Source organism: Protopterus annectens, chromosome 8.part0, assembly GCF_019279795.1.
Source record: "Protopterus annectens isolate FY-2018-M chromosome 8.part0, PAN1.0, whole genome shotgun sequence".
NCBI lineage: Eukaryota > Metazoa > Chordata > Ceratodontiformes > Protopteridae > Protopterus > Protopterus annectens.
Window position 1 is genome coordinate 1,362,253,919 of NC_056741.1, and position 20,673 is coordinate 1,362,274,591.

The 20,673-nt window shown below is 36.5% G+C and overlaps 1 protein-coding gene across 1 annotated transcript in view; it reads right to left on the bottom strand.

The window, feature by feature from the left end:
* Positions 1-20,673, bottom strand: part of SLC37A4 (solute carrier family 37 member 4) — a 345,044-nt gene that overhangs the window by 64,843 nt on the left and 259,528 nt on the right. The window contains exons 7-8 of the mRNA XM_044079443.1: positions 7,500-7,613; positions 4,849-4,962 (exon numbers count right to left, since the gene is read on the bottom strand). Coding sequence (XP_043935378.1) covers positions 4,849-4,962; positions 7,500-7,613 — 228 coding nt within the window. The remainder of the gene's footprint in view (positions 1-4,848; positions 4,963-7,499; positions 7,614-20,673) is intronic.

Below are 20,673 nucleotides of genomic sequence, written 5' to 3' on the forward strand. Positions count from 1 at the left end.
TTTTAGTATGATTCTAAGTGTACACGGGAATAATACTTCATTGTTACTGATGTGAGACTTCAGCTTAGTTTTAATAAAGGTCAAAGACCAATAAGAACCCATCCTTTTCAGTCCAAATGTGAACATTGTGTCCAAAAGTAAATTATAATTCTTTTTTGAAGAGGTTGACTTTGTATGTACATTTTCTTTTGTGCAGTATGTGAAACTATTTTTTTTGTTGTATTTTTAATACAGGGAATAGGTGACTTTTAAATCAACATTAAAAAAACAAAAGTAAAGGAGTAAAGGTACAGTTGAGTTTGTCTTTTTTTGAGGTTGTCTGGGGGCTGTCTGTGTTTTGTACGAGCAATGTGTGAACTTTTAATTTAGTTTTTAGCAAGTAGCTTAAATATTGCAGGTTTAGGGAATTTGCAGTATGAATGATGAAGCACCTAAGACACAGATAAATGCCCAACAAAGTACCAAATGTCTAACACACCAAGAAATGAATGTAAAATGTACCTAAACAGTGCAGCAGGAGCATGTTTATCTTGGCCTACACACATACACAGATACGTATGAGTATATGTTGAAAAGCATTCAAACACAGGTGATGTCAGCACTTCATCACCTTACTGAAAATCCCAAAACACCAAAACAAAAATGATTGCAAAAGGAAAAGTTTCCTTCTGAGACCAGTTAAGCAAAACCTGCTAAATTCAGACATACTTTGTCTGAAAAGTGTCAGAGTAATGAAAAAAGTTTTTCATAAGGTAATATAAGATCAGAGTTATGAGCAGAAAAGGGTTAAAGATTAGCACATGAGCACACCGCCCATTATTACTCATGCATGCGAACCCTAACGCTGCCCCTAACCCCAACTCTATGGATTACTTTATGAAAATCCCATTCCTCTAACAGTGCTACTGAACAAGGCACACGCATACACACACACACAAACACCAGCGCACATCCACAACACTAAATCTTTCCTGCTCCCTAGCCTTTACTCTAAACATAACTCGCAAACACACAAGTACTAACCATAATGCTGAAACTTTTCAGTACATCTGAATGTTTTGGCATTAACACACATACTCATTTACATGAGCCACAATCACATCCACTATACAAAAGGGGGACTTCATGTTCCTCATTTTGCTAACTTCTGCCCTCGACAGAGTGCTTTTGATAAATTCAAGCAGTAGTAACTCTGTTGAAAAAGTGAGTATTCGACAGTGTGAACTGCATTCGTACATGCACACACATATAGTATGCGTATTTATTGTCATAGTTCATTATTCAGTTAATAAATAATAAACATATTATACTACAATCTCTTCCGTTTACGCCATTCATGGTTACTTTGAATATCAACAATATGTGCACAGATCTGTGTAATTGAACATGATTTCTGTTAGCTATAATGCAAAACTGTCTGAATACACCAGATGGTGGCTGACATGTACATTTTCTACCTGAATATAACTTCTTTACTCTGAATCTGTCAGATGGAAAGAAGGGACAGGAAATCACGTAAATGGCTTTGTAAGCCCAAAGTGCTTTGCACTTAACATATGTGTATGCTAATGTCTAGGTGAGCAGGGACAGCTGCAGTTAATTACAGATACTCATAAATGGGCTGCTTGTTTGTATTAAATCTTGACCGCTTTTGTTCATGCTGTTTCCTATGACATTTTTTTAGCTGGAAAACAGTCATGACTTAACAGAAAATCATTTGAATGCTGCTGTTGATAAGAACTAATACTCCAGTCTGTTGACAACCTTATAAAGATGAACACCAGAGACCTAGTAAGTGAGCTAGGAAATGCTAAGTCTACACTGGCAACTTCCTGAAGAAGAGGGAATAACTTGGTGTACAGCCTTAAAACCATGCAATCCCTAACTGTAAAAGGCTTTGAGAAGAAAAGAACAGTGCTGACAATAGCACAGGTGATGATCTGTAAACGGCCAGCCAAATGACCCTGTATTACAACATCAGATGTCACACATGCCCTGTAAAATGCACAGAGCCATGAACATATGGCAGATGGTGTGCTTTTTTGTTTAGGACGCAATGCAAGCAGTGAACCATAATGTGAGGATTAAAGACATAAAAACAAATGATTTCTATAAATCTGAAGTGCCACCATAAAATGTTTTTCCCCTTGTACATGTAAATGTAAAAAAACACAAGTGCCACAAAGTGCACTACGAGTGAGTTTTTTACTACATTAAACAAAATCTGTAAAACACAGCTTGACATAGTTTTATTATTGATGTATTAAGCATTTACAATACATTGTGCAACACTGTAAACTACTATAACTATTAATTTTTAACTATACCAGTGAATATTCTATTGTTTTATCTGGTAGTCTGGCGCACAGCATATTTACAAGTCTGCCTGTACTGCTGTGTTTAGTACTTGTATAACTTGCTGGTGTTCTAGCACAATGTATGCAACTAATACTGCCTAGAGCCTTTACATCAATGCACTAAATGAAAAAAAAAGGCACAGGTGCAGTCAGTTTCGTAAAACTACAGTTAACGCAGATACTGTTTATAGCAGATGAAATTGTCCAAATAAGTCCCCTTCGAGCAGACTGGGGCTGTTTATAACAAAAAGATGACATTGTACAGAATGTCAAAAGCATGAGCATGCATGCCTGGAGACCCAGTACTTTAATTTCATGTTTTCAGTATTTTATGGTAATTAATAGTTGAGGAAGCTGTCATTTTGTAACCTATGTTAAAATGTTACTTTCACTCTGTATTCTCTGCACAAATTAATTTCACCATAACTCAGTGAAGTGTTTCAGTCTTTGGCAAAACTGCCAAAAATACTTTCAGTTCTTTACTCTCTAAAACTTGATTCACTTTTGTTTGGGCATCCCAGCTCAAGTTAGCATTTCTCACTTTAGCTGCTTGCCTCCTCCTGGCGTGACATTTACGTTCTTACTAGAGAGTGTTAGTGAAGTTTTCCTTGTCCAAAGACAGTACACCTTGGAAACAGAGTGAGAAGTATTACACTGCCCATCAGTGCTCAATCTTTGAGGTGCAACAAGTTTAGGGGTGGGGGTTGCCCCTCCCCCCTAATGGGAGGTGCAGTAGGGCTTGAGCCCCTGCAAAAAATGCTTCCTTTGTTGTCGTTCTTATACTTGAGCTGTTCAGTTTCTCAACAGGAATGTTTGTTTGCTCAGACTGTAATTTATGATATACTACAGTCAACGCTAATGTGATACAGGATTGTAGGTAGCAAACACCCACAGTGGATCTCTAAAAACTGATGTGAAAATATTATCCTACAACTCATTTTAGCCTACATTGCTAACTCTCATAAACGGTAACATAAACTCTGCTGGCCTTCTGACTCCTGTAACACCAGTGCAATACCAAGGGTAGTGTAAACAGGACACCTGCATTGGGTGTCAACTTGTAGGAGCACCAAATGTGAAAAAAAAAATAAATAAATAAAAATAAAAAAATATCAATCACAATCCACATAACAGACAGGTGAATACAGCCTAAATATTCATTTTTAAAGACAGTTAAATTATAGTTTAAAAAATACACGTTACAAGCTGTCTGTAACTGCAATTACGATAACTTCACTGCCAGCTTTTAAGCTGTCAATATTCTTTTTAAATACTTGATGGTGGGAGGGGAGCCACCTCAAATGAGTGTGATGCACAGGGCACCAAACTCCCTTCCTACTGCTTGTTCTTCACACTGTGATCAATGTAGATCCATAAAAGAATAACAAGTGTTAATGTACAGTATTTCTATACAACTCTCACCTCTCTCCTCCCAAGCATCTCACTTAATATAATAGTGATAGCTCAAGAGAAAAAAAAAATTTGCAACCAAAATGTGAAAATGATTTAGAAAACAATACTCTCGACAGAATATTAGGAAAATGACATCTTCACACCAGCATCTGCACCTGAATGCATTACAAAAATGACATCAGATCTTCTTCTTTCAGCTTTTCCCGGTTAGGGGTCGCCACAGCAGATCACCTGTCTGCTCATGATTGGCAATGGAGTTTTACAGTGTCGAGTTGCTAGTCTGGCACCCAACCTTCCACAGAAGGCACACACTCACACTCACACCTAGGGCCAATTTAGAGTGTCCAATTCACCTACAGCATGTCTTTGGGATGTGGGAGGAAACCGGAGCACCCGGAGGAAACCTACACGACCATGGGGGGACATGCAGACTCTGCACAGAAGGCACCCCAGCCGAGGATCGAACTGGAGAACCTCTTGCTGTGAGGCGGCAATGCTAACTGCTGCACCACCACGGCCGCCCTTACAAAAATGATATCAGATGAAAACTGAAAATAAAAGCATACGTATGACATGGTATTAGTTACCAAGTGAATGCTGTGTGGAACATCTCACTTCTGACAAAGACTCTTTCTCTAATGCATGGATATCAATCCCAACTCTTCCACTGGCCATTTCTTTTCTCTCTCTTCCAGACATTAATGACACCCACTGCCATCACATTTTTTTATGAAGAACAGTAAAAAGCTGCACAGATAAAATTTTCAGATTCAGTTAAAAGTAGTGTGGTCAAATCTATAATGGTGAGTTCAACAAAAGCTGATCTCTGCTTATATAATCCTACTTCTGCAGGCATCTCCCACTTCAAATGAGGAATTCCAAAATAAGAACAGCTTGGTAAAGGCTTACACACAGCAGGCATTTAACACTACATTGAAATTACTCCTTAACAGAACATGATCCTATTAATTTTCTGCAGATCATTACTTTGGTGTTACTTTCTCTGACTGAGTACTTACCAATGATTGGTCTTTTACAGTGATGCCCTACTGGACTACACAATACATCTCCACCTTACCTTAGAAGACTCAAGTGTGACAGTAACTCGGAAAAGGTACATTGATACCACCATCCCAGCCATCATGGTAAGCAGAAGTCCATGACGAGGATTTCCATGGCTTCTCAAACCAACCTGAAGACACAAAGGAAAGAAAAGAAAACAGTCTGTGATTTGCATTTTTTCTAAGGACTACCTAGAAGCACTGAAGAGTATATGTTAAGCCAGTGATGCAGCCCTGAAAAGTAATATGCATAAACTAAGAAGGCAAATATAAAGTTTATTAGAGCCTTTACATCAATGCACTAAATGAAAAAAAAAGGCACAGGTGCAGTCAGTTTCGTAAAACTACAGTTAACGCAGATACTGTTTATAGCAGATGAAATTGTCCAAATAAGTCCCCTTCGAGCAGACTGGGGCTGTTTATAACAAAAAGATGACATTGTACAGAATGTCAAAAGCATGAGCATGCATGCCTGGAGACCCAGTACTTTAATTTCATGTTTTCAGTATTTTATGGTAATTAATAGTTGAGGAAGCTGTCATTTTGTAACCTATGTTAAAATGTTACTTTCACTCTGTATTCTCTGCACAAATTAATTTCACCATAACTCAGTGAAGTGTTTCAGTCTTTGGCAAAACTGCCAAAAATACTTTCAGTTCTTTACTCTCTAAAACTTGATTCACTTTTGTTTGGGCATCCCAGCTCAAGTTAGCATTTCTCACTTTAGCTGCTTGCCTCCTCCTGGCGTGACATTTACGTTCTTACTAGAGAGTGTTAGTGAAGTCTTCCTTGTCCAAAGACAGTACACCTTGGAAACAGAGTGAGAAGTATTACACTGCCCATCAGTGCTCAATCTTTGAGGTGCAACAAGTTTAGGGGTGGGGGTTGCCCCTCCCCCCTAATGGGAGGTGCAGTAGGGCTTGAGCCCCTGCAAAAAATGCTTCCTTTGTTGTCGTTCTTATACTTGAGCTGTTCAGTTTCTCAACAGGAATGTTTGTTTGCTCAGACTGTAATTTATGATATACTACAGTCAACGCTAATGTGATACAGGATTGTAGGTAGCAAACACCCACAGTGGATCTCTAAAAACTGATGTGAAAATATTATCCTACAACTCATTTTAGCCTACATTGCTAACTCTCATAAACGGTAACATAAACTCTGCTGGCCTTCTGACTCCTGTAACACCAGTGCAATACCAAGGGTAGTGTAAACAGGACACCTGCATTGGGTGTCAACTTGTAGGAGCACCAAATGTGAAAAAAAAAAATAAATAAATAAAAATAAAAAAATATCAATCACAATCCACATAACAGACAGGTGAATACAGCCTAAATATTCATTTTTAAAGACAGTTAAATTATAGTTTAAAATACACGTTACAAGCTGTCTGTAACTGCAATTACGATAACTTCACTGCCAGCTTTTAAGCTGTCAATATTCTTTTTAAATACTTGATGGTGGGAGGGGAGCCACCTCAAATGAGTGTGATGCACAGGGCACCAAACTCCCTTCCTACTGCTTGTTCTTCACACTGTGATCAATGTAGATCCATAAAAGAATAACAAGTGTTAATGTACAGTATTTCTATACAACTCTCACCTCTCTCCTCCCAAGCATCTCACTTAATATAATAGTGATAGCTCAAGAGAAAAAAAAAATTTGCAACCAAAATGTGAAAATGATTTAGAAAACAATACTCTCGACAGAATATTAGGAAAATGACATCTTCACACCAGCATCTGCACCTGAATGCATTACAAAATGACATCAGATCTTCTTCTTTCAGCTTTTCCCGGTTAGGGGTCGCCACAGCAGATCACCTGTCTGCTCATGATTGGCAATGGAGTTTTACAGTGTCGAGTTGCTAGTCTGGCACCCAACCTTCCACAGAAGGCACACACTCACACTCACACCTAGGGCCAATTTAGAGTGTCCAATTCACCTACAGCATGTCTTTGGGATGTGGGAGGAAACCGAGCACCCGGAGGAAACCTACACGACCATGGGGGGACATGCAGACTCTGCACAGAAGGCACCCCAGCCGAGGATCGAACTGGAGAACCTCTTGCTGTGAGGCGGCAATGCTAACTGCTGCACCCCACGGCCGCCCTTACAAAAATGATATCAGATGAAAACTGAAAATAAAAGCATACGTATGACATGGTATTAGTTACCAAGTGAATGCTGTGTGGAACATCTCACTTCTGACAAAGACTCTTTCTCTAATGCATGGATATCAATCCCAACTCTTCCACTGGCCATTTCTTTTCTCTCTCTTCCAGACATTAATGACACCCACTGCCATCACATTTTTTTATGAAGAACAGTAAAAAGCTGCACAGATAAAATTTTCAGATTCAGTTAAAAGTAGTGTGGTCAAATCTATAATGGTGAGTTCAACAAAAGCTGATCTCTGCTTATATAATCCTACTTCTGCAGGCATCTCCCACTTCAAATGAGGAATTCCAAAATAAGAACAGCTTGGTAAAGGCTTACACACAGCAGGCATTTAACACTACATTGAAATTACTCCTTAACAGAACATGATCCTATTAATTTTCTGCAGATCATTACTTTGGTGTTACTTTCTCTGACTGAGTACTTACCAATGATTGGTCTTTTACAGTGATGCCCTACTGGACTACACAATACATCTCCACCTTACCTTAGAAGACTCAAGTGTGACAGTAACTCGGAAAAGGTACATTGATACCACCATCCCAGCCATCATGGTAAGCAGAAGTCCATGACGAGGATTTCCATGGCTTCTCAAACCAACCTGAAGACACAAAGGAAAGAAAAGAAAACAGTCTGTGATTTGCATTTTTTCTAAGGACTACCTAGAAGCACTGAAGAGTATATGTTAAGCCAGTGATGCAGCCCTGAAAAGTAATATGCATAAACTAAGAAGGCAAATATAAAGTTTATTAGAGCTGGCTTGGTGACAAAGATGGCTCACATTATGTGCATACATTACCATTTCACATCACTGTAATCAATATCTGGGGTTACCAAAGGTTTGCCTTTTGGAAGGAGACAGACCTGACCAACTATGTGATATATTCGTATCTCGATGTAGTAGGCAGGTCCTTTCTATTTCCCTGACTGCTAACAGATTAACTGATTATTTATTTATTGACATTTGATTAGAAAGGAAGTCTGACTGGGTAGGTGCCCATTTTCAAAAGAGGCCCAGGGAGCAAAAAACTCCAAAGTATTACAAAAACATTTTAACAGTAATTTTATAATCTTAAAAACTAATGCAAAAACATCTACAGTTTAAATAATTACACCAAATTAGACAAAGCAAAAACATTGGTTAAGAATAAATACAACTTATATGAAAATGACATAATATTTACAGAAATTTTAGCTAGTTTAATCGAGAAATTAAAGGTACGTTAGTATAATGCAAACAGGAATTGCAATATGTAGTGACAGGGAAAAAAATACGGTTATGGCATATTTAGAAATAGAGTCAGGGGAGTGAAATTGGTAGAAGTAAGGAAGTGAGTGAAGAAGGAAGAGCGTAAGGAGGTGTAAGGTATGAATAGGTACTTGTTCATATTTAGGGAAACAGTTTATCCTGAGGGTTGAGCAAGAACAGAACCAGATTTTGGTTAGAAAGTCTTTCAGAATGGTTTTAAAGGACTGGGGGAGGGTTCTGGCCTGAGAGATACAGGTAAGGAGTTCCAGGCCTTAGCAACATAGTATAACTACAGACCATGCCCAGCAGATGTGACAGGTTTGCGGAAAGACAGGAGTTTTTAATCACTGGCTCATAATGACCAACTGGGAACATAACTGCGTAGAATGGTATTTAGTGCTGGATTAATTTTATATATGGTAAGAAGCTGTATATGTGTCAGGTGATGGGATAGTTCTAACCAATTTAGGGCTTTTGCTGCTATAAAGTGGTGGGTTCTGAAAGGGGTATTTATTGCAAATATAGCCACTTTATTATAGCTTTGTTCAGGTTTTGATTTTTGTGATGCCTGGAGGTTAGTAAGGATGGGAACTCAATTAATTAGTGAGGACAGGAGTTAAGTAGTGACAAGTGCAGTTTTACTTGTATCTGTGAGAAAGTTTTTGGCTCTGTAAAGCATCCTTACTTTTCAGTGAGATTTTTTTTAATGCAATTTTGTATATGCAGGTCAAATTTAAGATTACCATCCACTATCATATCTAACAATTTGCTAAGAGAGGTGACTTCAGTGGTTGTATTATAAACAGACGGGATTTTAATTTTTTTTTCATGAGAGAGGCATTTGGGGGAAAAGTATTTTTGCTTAGGGGAGGGGGGTGAGCATATGTTGTGAATTACAAAGCCATGATTCAGTGGCTGTTAAAGATTCCCTGAGTAATTTTTTGAAGATATGCCAGATTGTCAGATGTGCATATGAGTGTGGTCTATGTAGTAGGAAGGCCTGTTATGTGAATGTGTGGAGGGGTACAACATACAGCCAGTGTACAGAAATCAAGACACAGGCCTGAGATGTTGAAAAGTGGGAATGAAGAACTGGTGAATGCGAAGCTAGTCATAAACCTACAGTTTTAGATGACGTAAGAACCAACTGGCCAGATAATAAGCACACAGAGGCTTTAGGAGACTATCACAAAGAGCATCCAGCATACTATTCTGATCCTGCTTGTGCAGGGGCATATGAAACCACCTCTATGCCTGAGTACAAAGCCGAAAATCAGAGCAAGACAATCCAAAGTGGCAATAAATACACAGCATGAAGAAAGTCAAATGGCACAGTTACTGACCAAGAAGTTTCAGCAGATGGGAGTTCTCAAACATCAACAAAGCTTCAACACAGATTTAATATGTAAAGTAATACAGAAAGTAATGCTAGAATGTTTACTACACTGAAAGAGTGGGACTTTGGTGGCACACTGGTAGTCAGAGGAAAGTTTACTGAAGTAAGAATTTAACTCAATAGTAAACATTTGAGAGAAACTCTTGCAACACACTTCCCTTTGTAAAAATTAATGGAAACTATACTAACTTGTGCATACAACAGGATCACCCACCATCAGTAACTGATGTTGTTTCCTATAAAGCTATTCCCCATCAACCAGCCTTAACTTTCTTATTTCCTCCCATCTTCTCCATTTCTATGCATGGATGTTGCTCCTCTTCCTGCCCTGAGAGTCGAGTTCTAGACCTCTTATCTCATTTAACAAGGTGAACACCTCCTGTATCTTTGCTTCCTTTTGGCTTTTCAATTTTCTCATTATACTGTTCTTTACAGCTAATAATATTAATGATCCTAATGCTTTCAGCGACTTTGAGATGCCCAAGTTAAGGGTCCCACATGCAGTTGTGGCAATTCTTTGATAACACTGAAAGCTCTTCTTTTCCTCTAAAGCTAAGAGGAATAATTAAGAAAAAATTCATATGAAAACCTGACAACAAATTAATTTTGTCTCATCTCTTTCAGAATGCTCTCCATAGATTCACATAAACGCATGCAGCAGGCTATTAGCCATGGGCTGGTAGGACTTGAGCACCTCTCCTTGTCCTGTGTACTCTACACATGTGAAGATCCTACACTCTAGGTATACATACTGCACTCATAATGATTCTTTAAAAGAATGTTCACAATTCTGTTTCAGAGATGCCTGACTAGCATCAAGTTCAGCCTTAGAGTGGCCATCCAAACTGTCAGATTTCATTTTTGTACTCTACATATCTTCCCCTGAGGTAGGCATGTTACTTACGCATTTAGTTAAGTCGTTCCATTTTGATTAGTTTGGTTCTTATTTCTATCACATGTCCTATAGCTTCTGCTCTTCCTCCTTGCTGCTCATTCACAAGTCTCCTCAAGAAGCTAGAGTTTTTAACAACTATAACAGCACTGCAATAATTATGTTAACTTTACTTCAAAAAAGGCATCTTCATTGCTTTCAGGTATACTGACATTCTCCAGCAAGTATCCATCAGTCCTTTTGATTTTCTTGGACATTTTCTCAATCATTTCCAACATCCATGTACAGCTCCAGGGTTATCTCATAAATCAGAGTGCTTTCATCTTGGGGAACTACCTTGAACCACTGTGCCCCCCCACCACATACACACACCACAGGAAAAATACTAGAAGCAGTAATGAAAAGGTGAAACGGGCTAAAACAGTAATCTTTGATTATAAGATTATAGATGCCTTCAAGGCTGCCTAGATATGTAGAGAGTTAGAGGAAAGGCACATCTGTAGCAGTTGCAGTTTGTTACCTGCACAAAAAGGAGACAAACCAGACAATTGTGTCTTTTTTGCTAGCAAGACTATGTACTGTAATGTAAAACTGAGGGAAACTATGACAAAAAATAAATTCTATGTGAATCTGTCTCGTGAAACCATATACATTTGGTGACAGTGGAAGAGAGATGGAGGATAACACTGCTATTGACAAAGGACAGCTAACACTGGATGCTGAGGAAAGGAATGGGCAGCCCTCCCTAGTGTACTGCTACATACAGAAGTCTCTCTGAGATCCTGTCTCTGACAACCTTACTAAAAACAGGCTTTACAACTCACACACTCAATAACAATAATCCAGGACTTCCAAGATGGGTGTACACTGATCAGCAGCTTAATTTCAACTCTCACAGTGTGAAAACAGAAACTGAGAAAAAAGGTCCAGTGAAATTGTCAGACTGGGAAAATTTTAGTTAGTGGGTAGTAAGCAAATACACTGCCTGGATACCAGCAAATAAGAAACTTGGAGAACTTGAAAGAAAATTAACCAGAAAAGGTGAGGAGAAAACACTGTCTGGGGAAGTATCCTGGAGCTGCTCAGCAAAAAACAGTTAAAGCTTCAGCTTTTGTTCCAAGATAAGGTTTCCAGTAATTTAGAGGAAAAAAATGAAATGTACTTATTCGAGGTAAGAGGTGATTAAAATAAATGAATAGTTGAATGAATACATCAACTCCAATAACAAAAGGCTGGAAAAATAGTTGAAGCTCTAACTAGCTATTCAGATGAATTGATAAAACTGCAAACATCAGAGCTTGAAATGAAGAAAAGGCTTTCCGAGTGTGAGGCTTCTCAAGAAGAGTGGTTTCAAAAAATAGAGTTAGAAGACAGAACATCCACAAAAAAAACTGGGATTTTCTGCTCTGACAGAGTAACTGGAAGGAATTACTTTTATGAAAGCACAAATAAGCAACTGGACTGGTTAATTGAACAGGCACATTGTGTGTATGCTCCAAACCTGGCTATGAGAAAGCAGCAAAGACCTGTATTAGTAAACATGCAATCATAACAAGAGAGTTTTTTTTAAAGAAACATCTTTATTAAATTGTCCCTTGTGATATAGGCAGTCATACATTTACGTAAATGAAAACAAACCACATTGACATATTTTCTGTTGTAAACATTATACATAACTTACAATCTATCCAATCACTGCCAGTCAAACATTACATAGCTCACTCAATTCCTGCTTTCCCTTAAACCTCGTTTCTCCAAAACTTTATTCTGCATTTATTGTTCCTACAATTCCCATTTTTTTCTAAGTAATTTGCTCCTACCCTTTTTTAAAGATCCCACTTCCAGTTGTTTGCTCTCTGTTACTATATTCACTACTTCAAGTACAATTAGTTAAGACTTTGATTTCCATTTTCTAGTCATTTTTGGCAGTCAATCCTGTATCACAGCTCAAAAAATAATTTCCTTACTTATGCCAATTTGCTCAACCAGTATTTCTGATAGAGCAGTCTGCTGGGAATTTTTAAAGTATGCCAGCTCATTACACTCCCAAACATACGTACCCATTTGCCTCTCTTTCCTGTCACACCTCCGACATTTGTAATTTACCTGAGGAAAAATCTTTGGAGTTAGACTGGGGTCTACAAATACCTATGCAAACACTTCCAAGCAAAGATCCTAAGAGAGACATACATATCCCCTCCACTGTTTCTTTATGAATTGCTTAAGCAATCTCTCTCCCCAATCCTCTTCGGATTGATTACTACAACTATCATGCAACATTTTATATGCCCTTCTAATTATCCCATTTTTAACAGCAGCTTCTGTTCTAGATTCTACTAAGATGTCCAGTGCTGGTCTCTCACTTACAATCTCCCTGTTTATTCTATTTGCCTACACTAGGATATCAATCCTTGATAGGGAATGCAATTTCTAGCCTGCAGTCAAAATGAATTCTTAGCCTCTTCCAATTCTATAACCTTTCCTCTCTCTAATCATTTGCTCCCCATACTTTGGTTCCTTTGCCAGTTTTCTCTACTAAATTCCAGCACCATCTTGCCTATTCTCTGTACCCCTAATTGCAGTCATTAACATCAGCAGAATCTCCTTTGTCCATCACAGTACTGGCTTAGTTCTTAGAATAGTTTCTGCTAATTTATGAACATAACATTATGTATGGTTATTGTTATTCTCCTTAAGAATCTGAATCCAAAATCCTATTCTCACCTTGTTTCTTGAGCTTCCCTGTGGTTTTGTCATCATCATCAGCCATTCCCACTTTGAATTATAGCTTTCTGCTTGTGCTATGTATAGGAGCTATAACTGTGTAGCTATGAAATACCCCTTCAATTAGGTAATCCCAAACCACCTTGTTCTATTAGAAGGATCAACTTATCCCACTCAACTCTTGCCCTCTTCCCCTCCCAGTTAAAATCCTTCAATTCTTTATTAATTGCTATACACAACTTCTCTTCTGATTATTAAGATATGCCTGACCTGTGCATAAAACTAAAGGGACTAAACACATTTTCACTGCTTGTATCTTGCTATCCATATCCATAAAACAGTCCTTTCAATTTGTCATGTTTTGTATTATCTTTTGTTTAGTCTCTTCCCACATGTCCTTAGCCACCATAATATAATTCTTTTTAATTCATATGCCCAAGTACTTCATTTTATCATGTCCCCATAAGTATGAGCATCGCTGAACCAATGCGGGTACATAGTTTAAAGCTATTGCCTTTGTTTTATCATCATTAATTTTGTATCCCAAAAAGACTTGAAACTGACTCAGAATATTCTACAACACTGAAATGTCCTTTTCTGGTTTTAGCAGGTATAAAATAATATCATCTGGAAATAAAGATAACTTTTCTTGACTACCATATTAATTATATTCTTGAATTTTTGAGTCCCTTAAGTTTCTTTGCCAATGGTTTGAAATATAATGCAGATAAAAGGAAAGAGGACACACTTGCCTGGTTCTTCTGCTCAAACAGAACTTGCCACACAGGACCCCCCCCCACACACATACACACTTTAATTTTCGCCTCTGAACCCTCATACATCCTCCTAATCAACCTTATCATTTTAATCAGGGAATACATATGGTTCCATTGCTCTGCTCATAAAATCCCAGCTTACTCTGTCAAATGCTTTCTATGTACTAAGAGTTCACCAACAACAGTTGTATTTTCTCACATTCTGCTTCCTTCTGGATGATCATTGTTCTATTAATGTTGTCAAATGTTTGCCTCCACTTCACAAAACCACACTGATCTACATCCATCAATTTTGGCATTACCTTTGCCATTTTTTAGCTATTATAGACATAAAAACACTTTATAATCATGGTCTAGAATTGAATTGTATGTATATGAAGCTGGATCAGATGGGTCTTTACCATCTTTATCTATTAAAGCCACGACCGTGCTCTTCCAGGATTGCTGGTACTTTTATTCCTTTTTAAATACTGTTAAACAAAACCTTCCCAGAAAACTTTCTTCCCTCCAAGACTCCTAATTTCTACAGGAATACCAGCTATTCCTTGGGACTTTTCTGTAGACTCAGATCCCCATCAGTTGATTTAGTTTTCAGAAACCTGAAATTCGTATGGTCAAGACCATATGATCAAATTTTTGAAAACTTAAAGCTTTTGAATGGAGATCACAGTACAACGCGGACTGAGAAATGTATCCTTTTCTTCACTGTAAAGCGATCTCAGAGTTGGTATATATAATTTGGGGTGCAGGGGGGCTTGCCCCTTTTACATAAACAAAATAAAAATACATTTTTGTGTTTTTTTTTTTTTTTTTATGTTGAGTTTTTGGAAACTCTATCATATGGTCTCATCCGTATGAATTTCGAGTTTCTGAAAACTCTATCATCAGACATAGATCCATATCACCATTTGTATCATCTCCTATCCTGTTAGTAATTGAGCCTTACCTACCGTTAACTTTTGCAGATTTAATTCTTCCATAAACACTTTCATTTGTACTGTTTCTTGATTTCCCCATTCTTCTGGTTTATACAGATTTTTCTAATATTCCTGAAATATTTTTAATAACTTTACAGGATCTTTGGTTATTTTACTTGTTATAGGCTCCCTAAGCTTGGCAACAACCCCTTTTATTTTCTGTTACCTGAGCTATTATGTTAAATTTTTTTGTGCTCTGGAGTTAACATCCAAAAAAGTTGCATAACAGCAAAATTTCTGCATTCATGCATATTAACCAAGGCAGTCCTTTATTTTCTCTTCAACACTCTGCAATTGCGCTTCATCTAATTCTGTGAGATTCTCCCTATTCTGTAATACTTTAACCACTGTTAGTCCTTATAAATAATTATTGTTACTTCTTAACCATATTCTCTCTGTCCTGTCTTTCCACCCTATTTATTAAACTCCACTTTAATTTTATCCCACTCCATAGTTATATTTTCAGAAGAAATTTCTATCTTCCTAATAACTCCATAATAATTTCCACGACCTATTCCCTACGTTCCTCTTTTAAAAGATAGATGGGGAAGTGCCAGCATCTCATTTTTATTTCATTACCCTACATTTGTACTTCAGTTATTATTGTTGTGTGATACGAGTTATTGGATGTGTACCAAAACTTTCAATTAAATGCACCTACTAATGTGAACTATAACTTCTACCTAGCCTAGTATAGTTTTTTGTAACTTGGGGAATAATTTGTAATTTCATTCCAAACTCTTGCTACTGGATTCAAATCTTCCGTACCAAATAGTTTCATAAAGTTCTTCAAAAATCTACCCCTTTTTGTTACATTTTCCCTTCTAGGCCCTCAAAATACTTCCTCACTGTTGCAATTCAAATTCCAATTCCCACCTACAAGTAATAGTCCCTGCTAAAAAGTGATGACTTCTCCCAAAATTTTCTTAAGCTACGTTGTGGCAGTTTTAGATACAATATAAATACATGCCAGCATAATCCTCCTTCCTTGCCAGTAGCCCCTTAGTACTACAAATATACCATTATTATCTTTTTCCCCCTCTTCTAATCACTATTAGAGCTCCTCTTGCAATTCGTATAAGTATTCCTCTTTTTCTTTGTCCCACATATTCTGCTTTATAACCATCCTGAAATCTTTTCTTTATCAAATTCACATGCTCAGTTCTTTCCAAATGTGACTCCCGCAGCATAGCTATTTGCACTCTGCATTTTTTAATATAGCTCAGTACTCTTTCTTTTTTGTATATATCTGGGAGACCATTGACATTTAAATGATAATATGGAAAGTGTTGTGATTATGATCATAAGTTATTATTCCCACCTGTTATGTAAAACAGCTTTTTTTAAAGTGTCTAATTTCAGCTTTTGTGTTACATACATACACTAATGTTTGGCGGGTTGGTCTTCTATACACTGTTTCTTGTCATATCTATTTGAACGTTTTAGCAGGTATAAATAATATCATTCTGAAATAAAGATAACTTTTCATTATATTCTTGAACAATGGTTTGAAATATAATGCAGATCTAATCAACCTTATCATTTTAATCAGGGAATACATATGGTTCCATTGCTCTGCTCATAAAGTTCACCAACAACAGTTGTATTTTCTCACATTCTGCTCTTGGATGATCATTGTTCTATTAATGTTGTCAAATGTTTGCCTCCACTTCACAAAACCACACTGATCTACATCCATCAATTTTGGCATTACCTTTGCCATTTTTTAGCTATTATAGACATAAAAACACTTTATAATCATGGTCTAGAATTGAATTGTATGTATATGAAGCTGGATCAGATGGGTCTTTACCATCTTTATCTATTAAAAGCCATGACGTGCTCTTCCAGGATTGCTGGTACTTTTATTCCTTTTTAAATACTGTTAAACAAAACCTTCCCAGAAAACTTTCTTCCCTCCAAGACTCCTAATTTCTACAGGAATACCAGCTATTCCTTGGGACTTTCTGTAGACTCAGATGAAATGTATCCTTTTCTTCACTGTAAAGCGATTCTCAGAGTTGTATATATAATTTGGGGTTTTATGTTGAGTTTTGAAACTCTATCATATGGTCTCATCCAAACTCTATCATCAGACATAGATCCATATCACCATTTGTATCATCTCCTATCCTGTTAGTAATTGAGCCTTACCTACCGTTAACTTTTTGCAGATTTAATTCTTCCATAAACACTTTCATTTGTACTGTTTCTTGATTTATTCTTCTGGTTTATACAGATTTTCTAATATTCTGAAATATTTTTAATAACTTTACAGGATCTTTGTATTTACTTGTTATAGGCTTTTATTTTCTGTTACCTGAGCTTTTATGTTAAATTTTTTTGTGCTCTGGAGTTAACATCCAAAAAAGTTGCATAACAGCAAAATTTCTGCATTCATGCATATTAACCAAGGCAGTCCTTTATTTTCTCTTCAACACTCTGCAATTGCGCTTCATCTAATTCTGTGAGATTCTCCCTATTCTGTAATACTTTAACCACTGTTAGTCCTTATAAATAATTATTGTTACTTCTTAACCATATTCTCTCTGTCCTGTCTTTCCACCCTATTTATTAAACTCCACTTAATTTTATCCCACTCCATAGTTATATTTTCAGAAGAAATTTCTATCTTCCTAATAACTCCATAATAATTTTTTAAAAGATAGATGGGGAAGTGCCAGCATCTCATTTTTATTTCATTACCCTACATTTGTACTTCAGTTATTATTGTTGTGTGATACGAGTTATTGGATGTGTACCAAAACTTTCAATTAAATGCACCTACTAATGTGAACTATAACTTCTACCTAGCCTAGTATAGTTTTTGTAACTTGGGGAATAATTTGTAATTTCATTCCAAACTCTTGCTACTGATTCAAATCTAAATAGTTTCATAAAGTTCTTTTTTGTTACATTTTCCCTTCTAGGCCCTCAAAATACTTCCTCACTGTTGCAATTCAAATACATTCCCACCTACAAGTAATAGTCCCTGCTAAAAGTGATGACTTCTCCCAAAATTTTCTTAAGCTACGTTGTGGCAGTTTTAGATACAATATAAATACATGCCAGCATAATCCTCCTTCCTTGCCAGTAGCCCCTTAGTACTACAAATATACCATTATTATCTTTTTCCCCTTCTAATCACTATTAGAGCTCCTCAGTATTCCTCTTTTTCTTTGTCCCACATATTCTGCTTTATAACCATCCTGAAATCTTTTCTTTATCAAATTCACATGCTCAGTTCTTTCCAAATGTGACTATTTGCACTTTTTTAATATAGCTCAGTACTCTTTCTTTTTTGTATATATCTGGGAGACCATTGACATTTAAATGATAATATGGAAAGTGTTGTGATTATGATCATAAGTTATTATTCCCACCTGTTATGTAAAACAGCTTTTTTTAAAGTGTCTAATTTCAGCTTTTGTGTTACATACATACACTAATGTTTGGCGGGTTGGTCTTCTATACACTGTTTCTTGTCATATCTATTTGAACCTATGTCACGTCTTAGAAGACTTTTTTGTTTTAAGGAAAACCTTCCAACAAAAATAAATAAAACATAAAAAAACACCTCCCAGCACACCCTCGGAACCTACTGACTGAACACTAACGCACAAAACTATGTATGTATATTTTCAAATAATAAAGTTTAACACTCCTAATAGGAACAATTGTCAAAGACTTACAGTCACAGGCTTGAATTAACTTATAACGAAGGTTATCCATACTAATTTGCATGGTGTGCTTCTAGTTCCACTAAAAGTTGTCCATTTTTTTCTCTTATCTTTATTCCTTTCCCAGATGTAGAAAACAACTTGAATGCTTTCAGAAAATATTATCTCCTAGCCATTAAAAGAAAGTATTTAGTTCTTATTGTTCCCTTATCAGATTATCTCCATAGAAACATGAGAACCAGATAAATAATTGCCTTCCACTGGATGTTTTTCATATTACAATGTAAACATTTATTTGATAGAAGAAAACTTTTCATTATAATAGGTGTTCTTTTATTTATTTGCTTCCCCTTAAAACTTATTAGAACAAGCTAAAGGCCTTAATCCAGTCATGAAAAAGTAAGACAAATTATATAAATTTTTCTTAAATCATGCTTTTTTGTCCAGGCTTTCTTCTCTTTTTACACTTCTGTGCCTACATTTCTTAAAACTGAACAAAAAGTAAGAAAGAAGAATGGAAAAAACAGGGGCACCTGTTTACTTTAGTATTCATATTACACACAAAAATAACTGAAACATCTTTACTTTATACCATGCAGTATACGTCATGTATTATAAAATACTATTAAGAACAATATTTCTTTTTACTTACAGTTTACTCTTTCCCTCCTCTTCCACTCTCCTGAATATTCTTCCAAACATTAAAGACATGAAGTAGGGCATATACTTTGGAGTCCCCTACAAGTTTAACAAACTCAAAAAAAGTCCAATATTTCCAGGTTTTCTTGTTCTGTCATATTTCACAGCTGTAATTAATGATTTGTAATTCTACATGTATTAAATCAATTTCAGAGTTGCCAGCTTTCTTCCTGTTGATCTCAATCTCCTGAAACCAATCTCTTGCTTATTTACATCATACTCCTGGTTCTTCTAGTCAACTCATGTTTTTTTTTTCTTTGGTCTCTCCAGCCTCCAGCATTTTCCTTTGAAACATTAGAAAATTTTTCACTATCACATTCTCTCTATGGGCTTTATTATCAGAAGAATTAGAAGCAGAACCCCTTTCTGTTTGATCACTCACTTTTTATTGAACAAACTTTTGTATTTCCTCCTTAGCATGTTCTGTATCGAACAAATATTTTGACTCTCCAGGGAAAAAACATTTCTGAAAATAGCTGGATACAGCAGCTTGATTCTCTAACCTGCTTCTTAGCATTCCTGGATTGCGGAAATAAATTTACTCCTCTTTTGCCTGGTGTACGGTGAGTAATCATTTTCCACAAACACTCTACTGTCTCCCACTTTTAGTACTTTGTACTTCTGCAAGTTTTGCCAGAATCAACTCTTTCTACTGATAGGATTGCATATTTAATATTAAAGGTCTCTGTTGTTTTCTTATGGCCAGGTTTGGAGCATACACACTATATGTTCTTTCAATTAACAACTCCAATTGTGGAATACCAGTCCAGTTTCTTATTTATACTTTCATAAAAATTAATATAGTCTGTTCCTTCCAGTTTCTCTGGTACAACAGAAAATCACAGGTTTTCTCTACATGTTCTGTTCTCTAATTCTATCAATTTTTGAAACATTTTTTCTTGAGCAGTCTCATATTTCAGCCAGCCTTTTCTTCATTTCAACCTCTGATTTTTGCAGTTTTATCAGCTTGTCTGAATATCTGTTTAAAGCTTCTTACATTTTTCCCGCCTTTTTTAAGTTGATATACTTCTTCAGCGTTTCATTCATTTTAATCATCTTTGAGTACATTTGACTTATTTTTTTCCTTTAGATTACTGGAAGTCATGTCTTGCACCAAAGTTGGAGCTTAAACTGCTTTTTGCTAACTGCTGCAGGATTCTTCCCAGCCAGTGTTATCTCCTTACCCTTTCTGATTGATTTTCTTTCAGGCTGTCTGTTCTTTTTTTTTTTTGCTGCCATCCAGGCAGTGCACTTACTAGCCAGTTACT